The 20216-nt window shown below is 33.4% G+C and overlaps 1 protein-coding gene across 1 annotated transcript; it reads left to right on the forward strand.

The window, feature by feature from the left end:
- Positions 1-6680: 6680 nt before the first annotated feature.
- On the forward strand, positions 6681-14451 carry LOC115994823 (5'-nucleotidase SurE). The gene is made up of 10 exons (XM_031119102.1): positions 6681-7038; positions 8086-8180; positions 9010-9074; positions 9593-9636; positions 10250-10327; positions 10555-10708; positions 11263-11439; positions 13408-13470; positions 13588-13708; positions 14176-14451. The coding sequence occupies exons 1-9, from the start codon at positions 6914-6916 to the stop codon at positions 13696-13698; spliced, it is 912 nt and encodes a 303-aa protein (XP_030974962.1). The 5' UTR covers positions 6681-6913; the 3' UTR covers positions 13699-13708; positions 14176-14451.
- Positions 14452-20216: the final 5765 nt, after the last annotated feature.

Below are 20216 nucleotides of genomic sequence, written 5' to 3' on the forward strand. Positions count from 1 at the left end.
GTGATATATTTTTCAAAGTGATCCTTTGCTCTCTCTCTTTATGTCTTTTTTCTTGGAAAGTGTACATCCCTTTTTTTTTTCCTTATATAATCCATTCCATTGCATCTCAGCCCTCCATCTGTACATCTCAAGGGAACAATTTGGATGGTTGTCCCATCAGGATCCTTTTGGAGGTGGGAGAAAGAACTATGAGCTGTGAAGTCACTGTTCATATGTCATTTCTCTATTAATGCAGTCAGCTAAGTTGGTGCAGAGTATTGAATGTAGATGTGGAGATGTCTTCTTTAGGAAACTTTCTTCCTTTACCTCTGTATGTCTTGTACTCTTTCGTTTGTCATCTACTCTCTTATCCTCAGCTTTTCGAGGTGCTAGTTGTCATTTGCTCTCTTCGTCCTCCTTGGGTAAGTGTGATTTTCGGGGCCTGATTGCGTTTATTTGCTTGGGTTGGCAAATTTATCTTCGGATAGGGTACCTTGGTCCTTGGCCCTCCCACAACCTCTAAATTAAGTATTTTTAAAGAGTCAAGCCTATTAATAGTATGACACTTTTTATTATTTTCAACTGTTTGATCAAATTTTCCATCTCCATTATGACTATAAAAATAAAATAAAATAAAACCATTTTTAAGGAGGCCTATAAATAAGGTAGTACGTTTCTTGTAGTTTCGACATCTTGATAATTAGCATTGACCTAATTAATTTGCATCATCTCTGTCTCTTTTTATTTTACAAAAAAAAAAAAATTATTAAAAAAACTATCTATGCGTGTAAAAACTAAAAATCAGATTACACCTATGTTACGAACCCCATACACAGAACATCATATTTAAAATAATTATAGTATTATACACGACTGATGGGGGCTAATAACAGTTCAAAATGAACGATCTAATACTTTCATATAATAAATTAATAATAACTAATACGTTGTCATTGCCTAAATCACTAATCAAAAAAGAAAAAAGAAAAAAAGGTTCAGTCAACAAAAAAATGATAGCCAAACAAAGACCGACGTGTCTATTACGTTGAATTATTATTATTATTATTTTTTTTTTATAGGAAATTACGTTGAATTATTGATCTTCTTTAAATGTCGACCAAGGGATCGATAGTATGTTGAACATTAGTTGACTTCAACATAGCGCTTGGCCGCATCAGCATGTACGGAAGTTAGGTTACATGAATGGAAATTACTTCTAGCCGTACTCCCATGTCAAATGCTGGTTGTTGTTAGGTGGCGGACACTAGACACAAAACTTAGGTAGACGCGTACTAGTGCTCCGGACTCTTACAAAAGGTGTGGGCTCGATGGTGGTACCCATGTGTGAGGTTCACTTACTTTGTGAGAGCTCAAAGTAATACTTCGGGTTTATCTAAGAATTACTCCACTTATGTGTGACTGTGTCGGTGTGCTAGTTTATATTGTTATATATTTCTAATTGCACTGTTTTGTACGCACTTTTTATGATATCATATTTTAAAAATACTATCTCATTATAATTATAAAACAGTGAAACCATGTTTTTAAAACATGATTTCAAATAACGTGGTATTATGTGTTTTATATGAAAAAGTATTTTGTATCAAATAAGATCATGTCATTTTGTCTTTCATTTGTTAGTAAGGTAGTTATTTTTGGCTGACACATCTCATATATATTGAATTTTGGTACTGTTGATATGGCTGATATGGTATCATTTGATACCAAATACCTTCTCATTTCATACACACGTATAACATTATAGCTATCACCACTCAATTTGATATTTAGATTAGAGGATGAGATTTTAACATTGGACATTGGCATTAAAAACATTCGAAAATGTCAATCTAGTTATAAAGTTCTTGACGTTGACAATGTTTAAGTGACACCAAATGTTAATTTTTGTTGTCGTTGATAATCTTAGGAAATGTTAATTATTCTAACAAATATATATAACATAGTCACTTTCCCAAAAAAAATAAAAATAAAATAAAAACACAATCAAACTTGGTGCAAGGCAAGCTGTAAAAAGAAACAAATAAAGAACACATGTCCACCCATTAATTGAGGACATCCACTCAAAAACTATTGCCCTATCTCTTTGAGGTCCCAAATTTTGCTCATCAGATAATGTTTCTTTATAAGAATATCTTCCAACAGGCTATTCATCAAGGACTACCTTTCGTTTGGTATATGCTTCTGATTCACATAAATCTATATGGTTTGGTTGAGGAGTGCTTTTTTTAGTCTAGCTGGATCCACACATATATGGTCGGTCTCTTTGGTGTTGAAGACTAAGACATGAACCAAAATCCAATTATAACACGCACGAAAAATGAATTCTGGAACTGTTTATCTCATCATATCAAACTCATTTGACTCGTAGAATTTGGTGCCATTCAAACTTTTATTGCACGTAATTTCTTTCCACTCATTCAAAGCTTTTCACTGTTTTAGACATTTTGTAATGATTCTGTCATGAAGCACTGTTGAATTTTTTTGATCCCTCACTTTTTCTTGCAACTACTCTAGTTGAAAATGTCTTGACAATCTGCTTGTATGTGCATAAAAATTCATATTGATTTAGCATATCTAATTTTTGACATAAGCCTAACCTTATGTTAATTTACTTGGAAACTTGAACTCCGAACTTTTGAAAGTAAAAAATTGCACATAAAACTCTTGAAAATATCTAAAAGGCTAGAGGTAGTTTCTATGTTAAAGATTCACCCTATATATATATATATATATATTTTGGGCGACTTTGCAAGTAATGGATTGGATTTGGATTGTAATAATATAATATTGTTATATTTGTTGACGAAGATAGATATTACTAATAATAATGATTTAATTATATATATATATATATAAACCATATATCTTTACAGTTCTTTGTGTTCAAGTTATTGTGTCAGTGACAGTGATACCCTTGGTATTGTCAGGTGGTATTAGAGGTTGGAACTTGGAACCCTACCTCCCACTTCACCCTATTTACAGAGAAAAATAATTCATTAAAAGATAAGTGACACCTTTCCTTCATGTTCTATTTTTTTGGAAAATAATCCCCTACCATTTAAATCCATAAATCTAATGGCTTTATATATAAACCACATATAAATAAAAATGTCATATGTTTTATATTTAATTAAAAATATAAGGGAATTAAAGAATTTAATAGGAGGGATTGATTTTGTATCATCTTTCACTCAAATTCTAATTTAAAAATAAATGGCCTAATATAAATTTTATTTTATTGTGGCTTTTTACACAATTCCACCTACTGCTCTGCTTCATAGGATTGCAGTCTTGATCATGAAGACATGAACAGTTTCCATTATCTCAAGACCATCACGATCAAGAAGATCTATAAAAAGACGAACACACAGAAGCCCTTTTTTTTTTTGTGAATGCAACACAAAAGCCCTTAAAATCTAGAAAAAAATGGAAGATTGGAGAGGATGATAGGGATAAGTTCCACGTGACATCCAATATATATCTTCAAGGCTATATTATAATAATGAGTAATGACAATCATCAACCTAGGAAATCTCAAAATAAATAACAGACAAACTTGACTAAAAGAATTAAAAAATATATATATATATATATATATATGTATGTATATATATTTATATATGCAGCACCTAGACTAAGTTAAGAGTTAAAGGTTTACGTGAATAAAAGAATATCAAATATATATATATATATATATATATATATATATATATTATTAGTTTAGTTTATCAACAACGGTCAAGGTTGTCGCCTTGTCGGTGCATCTGGAATCTCTTGACATATCTTTACTGAAGTGTTCAGAGATAAAATACTTCATTAACATTTTGCATTCCCAATTTGTTAACTCTCAGGTTGGAATGCATATTTCATGTGACAAAAAATCAAGGGTTGCATTTCAACGTATTTGTAGGTTAAACTTAGTCTTTGTAAACATCACTTTTAGTAATATTGTTGAACTTAGTATTTCCTTTGTTAAGTGATTTCTGTTGGGTTTAGACTACTATCCAAATTAGCTATACTATTGTTACATTTCATTTTTGTTGTGATATGCATGTTTTGCCTGCTCCTATCCAAGAGGCTTGTAGGTCAGATCTTTTTTTCTTAATAAAAGCTGGAATTATTTATAAAAAGAAGAAGAAGAATTTCAACCAATTTCAGGCTAGGGTTATGAGTAAGAAATTCTGTCAAAATGTTATTGAAAGAGTTTGAAGAGTACCATGTTTGCTCAAGCAAAGTTCAAGACCGCTTGAGCAAAACAATAAAATAGTCAGAGACTTTGCAAGTCGCTCACTTGACTCTCACTCAAGTGAAATTAATTAGAATTTTAATTTTGAGTGCAATCCAAACAGTCAAACACCAATGTCTGAGTATTTAAATGTTGATATACCAAAAGCTAGTCTATTTAAATCTTAATGAATTCTTTCTCTTGATCTAAACTGAAACACTTTTTGTTCTTATGTATATTTAAGTTTCTCAACAAATTCAACAATGTGATAGCATTAGTAATATAACATAGACAATGTTATCTTCAAATTCAATCACACGACTCTTTGACCAATGTAATCAAATAGTTGAATTTAATTGATAAACGAAAGATATAACCCATAAAGAATTGTAGTTAAGTTTTGTGTTAAAAGAAAAAATACAGCTTATAATATGCCAAAAAAAAAAAAAAGTTAACAAAAGGCAGGGACACAATATGAGGAGGAGTGAGCGTAGCCCTGATTTTTGAGCAGCCGAGTCCAAGCTCCTTTCTTTTTTGGGCCCTTTTTGAGTGAGAATATGAACCCAAAAGCTCAAGGTACAGCTTGTAGGAATATTCAGACTCACATATGGGCCCAACTATACCAAGTAATTCTCCATATATAAACCAGAACTAGCCCAGCCCGTGTCTTGTTTGTTACTTGTTTGATTAATGGACCCTATTTAGCCCACAAACAAAAAACCAGCACCACTAGCCCAAGAATGAAATTCTTAGCACTTTCTCCTAGGCAAAGAGCGCGTGTGTCGGCAAAACTGCATAAAGTGCCATTAATATTCCGGACGAGATGCCAATCAGGACATGGTATATGCCCTGCAACACGAATAATGCATGCGTGTACTGTGTATTGCAATTTCCTAAAAAGAGTTAAAGTGGTATAATTTGTGCCACATAAAGTGACTAATTTGTGCTATAATTCGTGTATGTCGTGAGTTGTAAATGGTAGAAGAATGTCTCTATATAAATCTATCATCATTTTATACCACTTATAACTTCCTACGTGGACGAGTTATGACATAAATTGTACCACTTTATATTGCACAAATTGTACCACTTTATAATACCTCCAAAAAGCATATCCGTCATTGTCACCAAAGGTATATACTTAAATAAAAGTTTTGAAATGGTATAAATCATCTACATTTTGCTTTTTCTTTTTCTTGTCTTTGGTTTGTTTTGAAAAAAAAACGTAGTTTTATTTTTTTTAAGAGATTTTTCCTTATGGTGTTTTTATTATTGAACCAAGACACCAATCAATTTTTTGATGTAGACGTGAATTGAATCTCACATCTCTTATTCAATTATAAAAAACTTTATTAGTTGAGTTAATTAAAACTCACGAAAAAAATATAGTTGATTAAGTTCGTTGGAAAAATCTCATCATATGTTATCAGATTTTGATTACATATGTTATTAGGCTAATTTTCTAAACCAAAAAAGGTGTAAATCTCGGAACACCACAGGGTTAAATCTTTGAAAGCCTTAGGACACCGTTTGTGTCCAATGCATTGGCACAAAGTTAACCAATACATAATTACATATATGACCATTCTCGAAAACTTGAGAACTTGGAAGACCTTGCCAAAAAAAATTTGTATTTGTTATCACAAAATTCTATGTTTATTAACTTAAATATCAAAAAGGTATCCTGGCACATTAACTTAAATATCAAAGAGGTATCCTGGCACAATATGCCAAGAATGTAAATGTTTTGGATAATTTTTTAATTTAGATAGTGGAAAATCCTTCATTGATTGAGTCGGGTGTGACTTAAGATGAACTGAATTTTTTCTCGTTATAATAAAAGTTCTCAATCTTTCCATAAAATATATATATCAAAGATGTTTTGGTCAATATCATCACTCATCAGCAAGCATAATATAAGAATTTTTACTCATCATCTCAGCATTATCACTCATCAATGAGCATATAATATAAGATTTTTTTTTTTTTTTTTATGTACAGTGAATCTAATACTAAAAAAAAAAAAAAACTTCAACCTTCGTATAAGTCTTCTTTAGAATAGAGATTAAATTCAGTAAATATGTGGTGTAAATTTCATGTTCTATCCCTATAATCCAACATGACACATCATTTTATCACATATTTAAGAATAAGTATAACTATATTCAATCAATTCTAATATTCATATATAAATCCAACCAAATTAAGAGTTTATTAAAATATTATTAGATATGATAGGATTTATTAAATTTTAAATAAAATAGTGATGTAACAATCTAACATGAATTTTACGCTTTATCACTTTATCGTTACTAAATTCGCTGGCCGCCTTGAATTAATCCAAAAATTAATGATTAGGGAAGGGTGTATAGAAATAGGGGGAGAGTGTGAGACCCTACAAATAAAATAAAACTTTTAAAATGGCAAAAAAACTACTTTATAGAGTTTTCCACAAATAAAACAATAAACGAAGAGTGGTCTGCGTACGCAAAACGCGCCCATTGGTTCCAAGCCCAGCGTACCCCTACTCAGTATTTAGTATTTACTATTCTTACTGTTCAGTGCACCTATAAATAATACTCCTAAACCTCTAATCAAGCTTTAAAGTTTAAACCTCTCTCTGAAACCAATTCAATTCAAATTGATCGCAATCAGTTATCATTTCTCTAACAAAAAAAAAAAAAAAAAATGGAAAACCGACCAACGATCCTTGTTACGAACGACGATGGCATCGACGCGCCGGGACTTCGAGCTCTGGTTCGAGCCCTCGTCTCCACGCAACACTACAATGTCCAAGTCTGCGCTCCTGATTCGTGCGTTTACTATAACCATTAATCTCTCTCTCTCTCTCTTTTTCTCTTTGTATGTGTCTATATATGTGTGTCTGAGACTGTTTGGTTATTGTGTATATATATTTTTGTCTGTGCACTTTGATTACTTTAATTCTGGTTTTGATTTGATTTTCAACGGTCATATTAATTTTTTAATTAGAAAAAAAATAATATGTACTTGGTAAACTATGGTAAATGTTGTAATTAACGAGGCCTGTGTGTCCGGTTTTGCTATTTTGTAAACGTCCCTGTGTAATTTAATTCTGTTCACTTTAGATCGGAGTTTTGATGTGCAAGTCTTTGTGTATTACAGTAGCATGGTGTTATTTTTGTGGTTGAGAATACCTAAGTATTTTTAACTTCTTAAAAAAACTGACACGAGAGACTTGAGATCATGGCGAAAATAACTTTTAAAAAGAAAAAAAAAAAAAAAGTTAATGTGAAAGCGGTTTTTATTATATGATTTAATGGTTTTGATTATGGCAAAGAAGTCTACCAATCATTTATCACGGAATTCACAAAGTGAGAGCCTTGTGCAGTGGGTACGAGTATGACTTTTAATTTCTTTTAATCATGGCTGCTAAGCTATTTGTTTGTAGTTTTCATGGTTTTCACTTCATTTGAATATCTTTTTAAATTTTTTTTTTTTATTTTTAAAATTTTAAAAATTGGTAAGTTACACACACCCAATGGGTCTTGAATCCGCGGACGTCACCCGCCACCTCATTATAATAGGATGAGGTAGTACATGTTGATTTGAGTATCATTTTTATGATTGGTTAAGTTAGTCGGGCAGTCTTGTACCCCCGCAACCTCACACTCATCCCATTATTATGCGAGGAGGAAGTATTGGTTGAGCTATAGCTCATTGATGACTTGATTTAAATTTCTCATACAGATGCATATCTGTTTTTTGATGGCAAATAGCTGAAATTTGTTATCTATCGATATCAAAGTCCATTTGCATGATATCGGTCGTCGATATAGAGTTATGCGTGGTGTCTTACGGCCTTATTTTGCTATTTTCAGGGAAAAGTCAGCTGTTAGTCATTGTATTACTTGGCGCCACCCGCTTACTGTGAAACAAGTACATATTGATGGAGCAACAGCCTTTGCAGCTTCTGGTATGTGGTACTTTTTGTTAATTCAAATTCATTTACAGCTTCCAGAATTTTGAAGTTTGAGCTTTTATTAATTCTCTTTATAGCTAGTGGAGTCTGCATTCTCCATACAGTATTTAGAAGAACATATTGGATATTATGACTCTTTATATAGAGTAGTAATTTTGTGATATAATATTGCTGTAATGGAGTACAGCTATGTGATCATATGTGTAAGCTGGAAAGTATTTCTTTGTAGTCGTTAAGATATTTGTTGAAATTCTCTAAATAGGAGCTTACTGAGGTCTTCCTAACACTATATTTTTTTTCTTTTCGTTCTTTTAAAAATCTTCTTATGTTTATAGCAAGAGAAAAAGGGAAATTCAGGTTGTTGTAACTCATAATGAAGGTAGGAGTGAATTAAGGAATACACACAACACAATGTGTGTGTGTATATATAAAACAACTTTGGTTTTACTGTAATGACCGCCGTATGCTTAGAGGCTAGAGAAGTGTGCTTATGAGTTCGCTCCTGTTGATACCCATTTTTTAATTGATTAGTAGGGTGTGACACACTTAAAAGCAATTTTCTAAAAAATGACCAAACTTGTGGAGATCCTTGTGCTTTTTAAGTATGTTTCAGTTAATAACCATATACATCCTTAGAGTGTAGCCATACATTTTCTATTTAGATGCAATTTTGATATCTGAAGGATGATCCACCCCTTCACAGTGCTAATCATTAATTAATATCTTCAATTTATATTATTACTGCGTTCCTCTGATAGTTCCTGGTATTTATTTTTATTTTTATTTTTTAATACAAGATTGAAGTTTTGCATATGATTTGCAGGAACTCCAGCTGACTGTACTTCTTTGGGAATTTCCAAAGCACTCTTTCCTTCAATTGCTGATCTGGTAGATCTCTGGTTATAATGCATGGTTATGGAAGTTTCATTGGTTGCACTGCTAGAGAGGACTAACTGATACTGTTAAATTGTATTGTGATGTTCCATCTGGCTAATTCTTTGAATGCCAATGAGCTCTAACTCAATTGGCACCTCCTCCCCTTGTAAGTGTTAGGTGGAGGGTGAGGTCGTTGGTTTAAAAACCATTGGGCCTGCATGTGCAGCTTACCAATAAAAGAAAAAGTTTCCATTTGGCTAATTTCTTTGTATAGTGGGCCTCTCTCTCTAATTTCGTGAACACCTCAATATGGAGCCGTTATGACTTGTAATGACACTGCAATTACTGCTCTCAATTCAGCTATTTTGCTTTAAAGTTTATTTGACTTCATTTTGTTGTCTAACTCTTCTGAGTTGAACAAATGTCTTGTGCAATCACTTGAGCAGGTTGCATTTGACTAGAAGTTGTAGTTATTAAAGTTGTTTGATCTTTGAAATTTTTGCTAATATTTTTCCCATTTCTGCATGCAGGTAGTTAGTGGCATCAACATGGGTAGCAACTGTGGTTATCACATGTTAGTCTTCCTTTGTGCCTTCTCTTCAAAATTCTGACTGTGTTAATGCCCCTTTCTATTGTTCAAAATGGATACCTTGTCAAGAAGAGAAATTGAAAGAAAAGGAGGGGACAAGAAGCTTCCACTTACTTTAAAGGGCCAAAAAGTGAAACTAAAAGGATCTAAAAATAAAATCAGCCCCTTCTTTTTCTTAATATTTTCTGCTTTGGACTTTTAAAGGATTTGTGACAGAAGTTGGTTTATATTGTTAGAACTACATACTTACTTATCAAAAAAAAAATTGTTAGAACCACATACTGTTATTTCAAGGTTCTTACAAACAATGACTTCTGAACGTTAAAAAAAAAAAAAGGTTCTTTCAAACAGTGTGTGTCTGTGCCATCAATCCCCTTGGGAATAAAAAAAATCACAAGGAAACATGTCCTTCTAAACTGATTTAAGGAAATTTAGTGATTTTAGTCTCATGAGAATATGAGATCACTAGTACACCCATTATGGGACACTTTCTTGTTTACATTGTTAGTATCCCTGCTGGAGTTCTTTTACTACATTGTAATTTTCTTTCTTTGGGCAGCTAATGTTCATTTCTTTTTTGATTGGTTTGGAATTGCAGCATTTACTCTGGCACAGTAGCAGGTGCTCGAGAGGCCTTTTTCAATGATTTACCTTCTGTCTCTATATCATATGAATGGTATGTTAACATATATGTATGGCAACACATATAATATAGATTTTGTTCAAAGTCAAATTTTTATACAATTTGTCATAGCATATTACCGTGGTTGAGGCAAATTAAAATGAATGTGACAACAATGTCATGTTATGTTTCAGCTATTTTACATTTCATCCTTAAATCTATCTTGCCATCATAATAAGGTTCCTTTTCTCCTACAAGTTATTTGCGTTCTTGATTTTCAGGGTTGGAGGTAAGAGTAGCGTAGATGACTATACGCTTGCTGCTGAGGCTTGTTTACCAATCATAAGTGCAATTCTGGCTGAGATCAGGAATCAGGCTTATCCTCAAAAATGTTTTTTGAACATAGATCTGCCAACAGATGTTGCTAATAATAAGGTAAACCCAAAACTACTTTTGAAAGTTTCACTATTGAATGATAAGTTTAAGAGAACTTTTACTTATCCAAAAAAAAAAAAATTTTAAGAGAATTTTTGAAGGTTTCACTGTTGAATAATAAGGTAAACTCAAACTACTTTTGAAGGTTTCACTATTGAATGATAAGTTTAGGAGAACATTTTCATTGCCATTGTCCTTCTTATAGGTCAGTTTTTACATTATGCAAGATAGTAGCATATCAAGAATGTTGAAGAAAAGAGTAATCTTATTATTCACTCTCCTGGAATGTCTTCAGTCAGTCTGATTATTTTAAATGAGTTGAAATTCTTCATAAGGTGATCACCCTACTTTTAATTTCCTGATGCAACTTCTAAATGAATTTATGCTCATGGTTAAGTCATTTGGCTTGAAGATATGCTTGTGGTTAAGTCATTTGGCTTTGTGTGATCAATTTGGAACTGATTCAACTGCAATTTCTTGTTTCATGATAAGAATGCTATTATCTCAGTTATGTAATGTGTGGTTGTAATGTTTGTCTCACGTGCCTCAAAAAGGGGTACAGGCTGACTAAGCAGGGTAAAAGTATATATAGAATGGGATGGAAGCAAGTTACTTCTGACATGCAAGGAGGAAAAATGTTATCAACTATGACCATGGAGGCTAACTCAGAAGCATCAGCAGAAACTGAAACGTCAGCTACATTGCCTGACAATCTTTTGTTCAAGAGGGAAGTATGTCCCTCACTTTATCCATCGCTCTTTATGTTGTGACTTATTGTTTAATTATTTTTCTAAGTTGATAATACTCTGATAGTCACAATATTCACTGAGCTCTTTTGCATTTGCATGTGCTTGCCATTTACTGCTTGAAGGCAAACATGTATAGCTTTTCCCATTTCCATGTTGCTCAGAATCACTTCGTTATTAACATCCTGAACCAAATTCAAAGTACAAAAGACAAGCAACCCATGCTATAATAAATTAATCTCAATTTAGCCTCAATATCCGAACCTATTTTACTTAAAACAAAAATTAATCAAGATGGTTACCTATTTCACCAACATAGCCTACCTCAATAGACTGAGCCTTATAGACCTGCAAAGGTTGACTTCATCTGGATATTTCTAGTAAGGATTTTGCTAATGTGTGCCCACAATAATTTTCATTTTTGGATTTTTTTTTCAAGAATTGAAAAAGTATTAACAGCTTTTTCAATTTTCAAGAAAATGTTTTCAAAAATGGATGGCTTAATTGGACCCTTCTAGTAAGTACCACTTTCCCTAAATGAATTGATCAGGATCTTACATTGATTATTTTAAATAATTTGAATTTTTCATTTAATTTTGGCTATGTTAAGTTCACATGTTGAACTTAGACTTTGGAGAAAATCATGAGTCTTCCTCATCCTTAAGGGTGTTAACTTTTAAGCAAAATTTGACGGTTATGCTGTAATTGTTATGGTCCGTTTGGATTGGGGGGTGGGGAGGGGGAGTAGAGTTGGCTGGAAATTAGCCAAGGAATTTCAAGTCTTATAAATTGCAGTGTTAAGTTTAGCCTTTGTTTAATATAGTTATGTGATAGTTTTAATGTGTATGTTTTTGGGGTGTTAAAGGACTCTTTTAAGTCTAAAGTTCTTAGCTTCCAATTTAACCCTATAGACAACAGTGCTCAAGGTTCTATTTTGTAGAGGTTTTGTGAACAATAAATAATTATGCATGATATACACAAAATTTTCTCCTTGGGTTCTTAGATGTCAATGTTGTAAAAATATATGATTTGTAAATAATTTAAAATATAATTTTTACAGTCTAAAATTGGAAACTTTTAGTAAACAATTGAGTTTGTAACCAAGTTTTTTTAATGAGGGTTACTGCTTTTAAAATTTGTTTAAGCTTAAATGATCTTAAATTCATATTCTATGTTCCAGAGCAGTTCTTAAAGTGGATCTTATACGGAATTTGCTGCTAATAGATCCTGCCCAAATTCCTCCATCCCCTGAGGCCTTCCGACTTTCTAAATTATATCTTCTTACCTGCTTTATAAAGGATGACAAAAACTTATAAGCAGCTTATGTTTTTTCTTTAATTGGTGTTGAATTGTGTTATTTCACATTTGATTCCGTTTCGATAGATTTTGTTTAGCAAATTATTTATATATTTATATTTTTTAATAGATAGATAGTTGGGGAGGTGGGAATGTGGGAGTCGAACCACAGTTATGGGGCACCACAAAGAAAGGAGGAAGCCACTTCAGAAATAGAACCCTTAAGATGCCTCCAATCCATTATATTCCAGAGGATTTGATTTCTTTGAAAGAAGTGAATGAGATTATGTTGGATGCCATAATAGCAATATACCTTTTTTTTTGATCGGTAAATAAAAACTTTATTGAAAAAATTAAAAAAAAAAAAAAAAATACAAGAAGGAGAAAACAACTTCCTTGGTACACAGGGGGTGTACTGGGAAAGCAAAAGCCTACCCAAATTGGACACCTTGTTTATAGTAAAATAGATGATCCATAATCATTTCATCTAATGACTGATGCTTTTGAGTACAATATGATTGAAACTCTTAATTGTAACAAATTAGAGAATAAAACTTGATTGTAACATAGTAATTATAAACATGAAGGAAACTTGATTATGTCACTTTTTTTCTATTTAAATTTTAAATGGATGACTCTACTTTTCAATTGTTGTAGGTAAAGGATCCCTACATTGATAAGGAGGTTGATACAGACTACCAATATGTTCAAGAAGGATATGTGCGTAGATTTGATTTATGAAATTTATTTGTGTGATTTTATCTCCCCCACATTATTTTGTTCGATTAAAATCTCTATGCGGGCCATCACTAACTTGTTATCATGATTTTATTTCAGATTACTGTCACTCCTCTTGCTGCCCTGTCACGTGCAGACAGCGATTCCTATGCCTTCTTTCAAAATTGGCTACCGAGTGTGGCTGAACATGCTTCTACATCATCCTTATGATGCCATTAAGGTCTGCCTTGTAGTAATTCACCACAGCCTCTTTAAATTTTCCTTAAAATTGAGTGAACAACATTATCACATTAACACATGTTTGCTTGTCAAACTCCATAACACTTCAGTCATTCTATGGTTATGTAGGTTTCATGTTTGCTATTTATTTGATAGCTTAATTTACAACATATTGATAGCAGCACCCAGACATACTTGTCCCATTAAGCTCAATCACTTTGTGCTGATTAAAACCATATATGGCTATCAGGAATGCTGTGTTAGCACTTGAAATTAAAAGATAATACTCCATAGCTAATACAGCATAGCTGTTTGCAAATATTTTGCTGGGTTACCAAATGTTAAGATATGCACTGATTAGTTTTTATTAATAATAATAATCATAATAGATATAGACCAAAAATTATGAATTATCTAGAGGGCAATGGACATCTGCTAATATCTTTCTTTCTTTGGATAAAAATGCAGAATTTTGAAAGGGCAAGGTAAAATTACTGCTCAAATAATTCCTTTGGATTCTTCTTCCTGAAGATTGCCATTATTGCCAGGTTTTGCTTGTACTTGCCACATATGTCCCTACTGAGAACATCTGAAAGTTATTTTGAACCCAGCTTTGTATGATTAAGTGGCAAAAGCTCTTCTGTAAGCTATTATTTTCCTAGTGATTAGTTTGATAGCAACTATGGTCTTAACTTTGATTTATTTAAATTTCCTAGAGACTTGGATGACAATTTGATTGTGATATAGCTATGATATCTGCCTGATAGTGATATAAAGTTACGAGAGCGGTCCTATAAAAAAACAAAAAGTTACAAGTGCGGCATATCTTTGAGATTGGTGTTCGTAGTACGAAATTTATTGACGTAGGACAAATTGGAGAATTTGTGTACATGTGGTTGTGGCAGGTTAAGGTTTAGGACTAGGAGGAACCAGAATACGCTATGCTAGAATATAAGAACGATCTCTCTGCTAGTTCAGGATAGGGTTCACCAAAGTAATACAGTTCTGTGTTTAATTCTCTATGCCATAAGATGAGCACATGAGATTGTGAGCATGACAGACTTTTACCTAACCCAGCTTGACCACATAATGAAAGATTGGAATTGCCAAGAGTCAAAAATTGAATCTGTCATCAACTATATGAAATTTAGTTATCCAAGTATACAGTTTCTAGAATGGCACGTAATGACTTTTGAGGGCTTGTAGGTTGAATTTGCTTATAGCACAAAGAAATGGTTTAAAGAAAAACACTTCAATAAAATGTGAGTTACTAACTCTTTGGTGATTCCAAAAAGTTGCTAAACTGGTCCTTACAATAATAGACCATAAAGAGTAGAACATTTTGCAAAGCATTTTGAAGCGAGTGAGAATGGCATGGATTTTCATAAAGCATAAAACAATAAAAACATATTCGGTTCCTTTCGTCAGAAGTGGCCCGAGCAGGGATTACTTGTGGGGTTTTATACAAGTTTGAAAACTTGTAGCTAGACCAACATCAGCATCACCGACGTTTTTAAGGTCAAATATATCTTTTAAATCTTTATAATTTCATATGTTATGCTATTGCTACAGGATATTGTAATTTGTAAGTTCATACATTATAGCATTATTATATGGTCTATTCTCCCTCTTATAGCCAGGGATTTCATAACATTATCAAGACCTAATATTTCTTCAAGTATAGATCAAAATTTGATTGAGAGAGGATTTCGTATTTTCATTTTTTTGATAATTCGATAGTTACATTGGGGAAGAGGGGAATTGAATCCCGGATATTTTCATTGAAAACACTTGGGAGTTGTCAACTAGTTAATCATACGAAATTTTTTTAGTAGTACTTTAGTAGACAAAAACAAAATTAAATTTCCTCTTTTTTTTTTTTTGGTCTTTTATTTGTCTTTTATATTTGTCTAAAGATTATGTGTCTAGTGTCTTTCTGTTTATTTGAAGGGTATATTCAAGAGATCCACATTTCTCATTAAGGACTATATTACACAAAGTTCTTTATTGCTTTCTACTTTATGCAATGAAAATGTTGAAAACTCACTAACATAATACGACATGAAATTATTTTTTTAAATGAGAAAATCTTGTTAGTTGTCCCATCCATTTTTGTAGTTTTCACCTGTCATCTTCAAGAAAGTCTCCTATAATATATTAAAAGAAGAAGCAAACTGCCACCACAACCACTGAAAACAGACGAAGCAACAATAAGAAACCATGTAGAAGTAGAAACAAACTACCCCTTTTGCCAAATGCATCTAGAATTAGAGTTAGGTATATAGAATATGTAAAAGAAAAGGCTGTTTCAAATTAAGAGCCAAATAAAACGTTTCTATAAATATTGAAACTTGAGAGTACCATAATATACAAATGTGTACCTCAGATGACAGGAGAGAAATTGAAGAAACCCAGAAGAACAAAAAAAGAAAAGACAACTCTTTTATACGAGTATAAACCTCATAAATATCAAATATGTTTATGTACATAGCTGGACTTGACAGAAAAGGAAAATGTAAATAACTGGAACTTTCTCATATTCTGTCAACTGGTTGCATATGAGCACCATTTTTTGATGGCAAAGAAGTATTTGACTCCACTAGTATTGACCATAAGACATGCACATCTTCATAGGGGCAGGATTTGACATCCTCATACAAAATGTATATACCTCTTCCTGAAAACCCAAAGCGAAATAATGTTAAATCTAGGGGGGAATAAATGAAGAAATGTAGGAAAAATATCCAAAAATGGGATTGTTTAAAAAGGCTATAACGAAGAAAAAGTGAAGATTAAACAAACTGTAGTTTGAGAAAGTATGGTTTGAAACCACATTACCAAACAGGTAAATGTTTCACAAAAAGATCAAGTAAACTACAGAAAGCTTAGTACCTGTGTGTGCTTTGTGCATTAGAGAGTAAGAGATAGAGAGATGAAAGATGTAGTTCATGTGTTCTAGGAAATTCAATGGCAACTAATGTATATAAAGAAGCAGTTTGAAGCGCGTGCAAATGGCTAATGAATGCATAGATGAGAACAGCATTGAAACCCTGTGAAGGTTTGAACTTTCAAGCCATGGAGAGGAAAATAGACTTGTAAATATAAGCATGAATTCAAATGAAAGGAAATTAGTATGACTTACTCTTTCTTTGAGCTGAGTGCATGCGAAACCACAGCTTCTTCAATGGAGAGATGAGGGATTGTAGCCAACCCATTTAGGAGAAGTGGGTGCCTCACTCTCATGTAGGTGAAGTAATGCGAGGAATTTAAGACATGGGGTAACTTCAGGTTTTGCTTATACAAGGTTTAAGTTTATAGGTCACAGTTTCCTATTCAAGACATTTTACATTCCCTTACAAACCTATCATGCCTATCACATTTTGGACTTTGGTGCAATGTCTTTGTCAAGCCCTTTTTGCCTTGTAGCAGAAGTAGCCACCCCACCAATCAGCAGTACTTTTTACACTTCTACACTTCAATGCGGCAATGCCCTTTTATAGTAATAGTATCCCATTTTTTCACTTCAAATACCTTATTTCTCAAGCCACATTTTGATGATTTTTACCATTATTAATATATGTTTTTGGACAGGCAACACTCGTGGGGTTCTTTCTTTTTTATATTTTGGGTCTCCAATAGGATATAGGAGTCTCCTACAAGTATCTCATTCCTCTTAGTCCACCTGTCCCATTTGTGTGCCTTAAAAGTGTTACTATCAGATTTAGCTTGCTGACTCAAGCATTGGATCACGCATGAATTGGTGTGTCATGTCTTTTCTTATCAATTTTTTATTTAAGTTGTGAGCTCGGAAGTGAATTCCTTTTTTTTTTGGCTACCCTTTTTTAAAAGTAACGAATTGCAAGGTATTGCCTGTTTTCTTGAACAAATTGGAGCATTTGTCACGATTTCAAAATTGAAAAAGTGCGGAGAAATGTTGAACTAATAGAATTTTCCCTGAGGAATTATGTCTTATACATTATTTTTCTTTTTTCTTTTGGTGGGCATTACACATAAATAAAGTGTATTATATATTTTTATCGAATGGAGCATATATTAACCCTCATACTACACTACAAATTAAAACAAACGAAAAAAAAATAAAATTGGCAAACCTAAAGATTGTTGTCAGTTGTTCCCTTTGCTGCTTCATTTGCAATTCTATTAATTTTAGATTAATAATGTTTTTAGTCTTCCATTATTTTTCATCACTTCTAAACATTTGTGTGATTTTAAAGACAATGGGGGGTCTCGCAAAACAAGTAGATTTGTTTAAACACTGGAAATTACTTGGTTCTAGAATGAATTATGAATATAAGATTTTGGAAGCACGTTCCACAAGAAAAATCAAGGAAAATCTTCCATGACCACTCTAATTCATTGAGGAATTTGTAGTATTATTGTCAATATTTTGCACAGATATTCCATGATTAATTAACTACTTGATCTCAGTACTTTTCCCATTTTTTTAACAAAAAAATCATAATGTAATACTAGGTCATGAAAATTTGAATTATATCACAGAAAATTTCATGAAAGGGGCAAATTGTATATGGAAAATCTATGCCTTTAATGAAGCATAAACTTAAAGAGGATTTTATAAGATTAAACCTTTAACATCCCAATCAAAGATGGTTAGATCAAACTATCCATCCCATTCACAAATCTACCACTCTGTTGACCAGTTGAAACTTTGTTTTTTTAATTTTATAGTACCTATCAAGTATTATCTTGGATTATTGGTTAAAATTTTGTATGAGGGTGAGTCATGCATTTTCTATGCTAGTATGCTAACACGTGATTATGATGTATCTCTAGTCCCACCACTTATACAAGGCCTTCTTCATGTGTAAGAGCACTCACATTAATCTTAATGCATCAAATGTTTAGCCAAAAAAATAACTAAACTCACAAAATCACTATTGCATTAGCCTAAATAAACCCTCCACCAAACTAATTTATGTATAGTTGTCTCAATACAAATATTGAGCCACTATTCATCTACAAAAATTTTAATATTAATTTCTCTCTCCCTCTGCCACTCTCTTTCTTTCATTCTTGTAGAGCCCCCTCCTCAAAAATTAATAATTAAAAAAAAAAATGATAAAGAGTATTGAGATTGATGTAATTCTCTGTGAATAGTACCTTAGCTAGAGTAGTAAAAGTGTGATTTTTAGACCAGATTTGACTAAAATTATCTTGAAACTACCACTGATGTGAATGCTAACGCTTTATTAGCAATCAACCAGGCAAAAGTGTTTTTTTTTTTTTTTTTTTTTGGGTTAAATTAATTTTTAAACCTTAAGTAATGTTTCATTTAAACTATGAACTTTCAAAATATTTTATTTATATGGTTTGTGTGGGGCCCAATAATTCACAGACCAAGCCCATTTGTCCTTAGAGAGTCCAAAGGCCCGAGCCGAGGAGAACTATGGCCCAAGCTCTACAATGCAGAGCACCAAACATTTTTGTGGTGCAGCCGAGGACAACTCAGTCCTCGGCAGATCCAAAACCTCACCAAAAGAAAAAGGATAAAACCGGTATAGGGCCAAGCTTAAAAGAGAATCAAAGAATATCCGGGAAAGCTGCTCTCACTGCCATTCAATGAGCTGCCCCTGACAGAGCTGTACTCTTTAGCTTTATCGAACCATCCCCAACAATTCCGGGATTGGACTGATGGAACAAATGTCAGTTTTTGTAAAGATTGACCCTACACGTGGACGAAGGACAGCGAATGCAAGCTAGTATAAAAGAAGAAAGTAAGTAAATCTGGAGGGGAGTCCCATCCCACCTCCGAAAAAGAAAGACGACATAGGGGAGAACCTCTCAACAACACCGGACCTGACTGAAGAAAGTCCGTCGTTGGGTAACCGGGATAAAGCCTCAATGGTCCTCGGATCAACTCCGAGGAGTCCCATCCCATAGGGTGCGACGCCTTAGGGCTTAAATGTTCAAGCCCAACTCCTTTTTTCTACAATGAACTCCTCTAAAAACCATGACCGGGCATCACCCCTTGACCAGCGGCTAGCTTTTCAAGCCCACTCTCTATAAATCATATTGTGAGAGATCTTTCGTGTGTGAGCCCAAAAATGTTAATGGGCCGCAAAGGAATCGTGTCCCTACAATTGGCGCTGTTTGTGGGAGGGCTTGCGCGTTGGCGCAGGTGGCGGTGGAGTCAGCTCTCTAGCAAGCAGAAATTCCTGGGGCCTCCTCCGACTCCGGCGACATACAGTTGTTGCTCTGGCATAAGTTTCTGCTAGGGGCTACGCCTTATAGTGCCAAGGGCACGGGCATCTCTAGGGGCTTCCGGCCTCAAGCCAACTTTCCCCGCCCTGGTATAGGGGCTTCTGGTCGAAAAGTAAACCGAATAAAAGAAATTTTACAAGTTTTGGACAGAACCAAGGCCTTGCATGGTCCTCGGACCCAAGCCTATGGGGAAACCAAGTACATAAAAAGATCATAAGTTTTGGACAGAACCAAGGCCTTGCATGGTCCTCGGACTCAAGCCTATG

This window comes from Quercus lobata, chromosome 6 (genome assembly GCF_001633185.2).
Source record: "Quercus lobata isolate SW786 chromosome 6, ValleyOak3.0 Primary Assembly, whole genome shotgun sequence".
In the NCBI taxonomy this organism is placed as follows: Eukaryota; Viridiplantae; Streptophyta; class Magnoliopsida; order Fagales; family Fagaceae; genus Quercus; species Quercus lobata.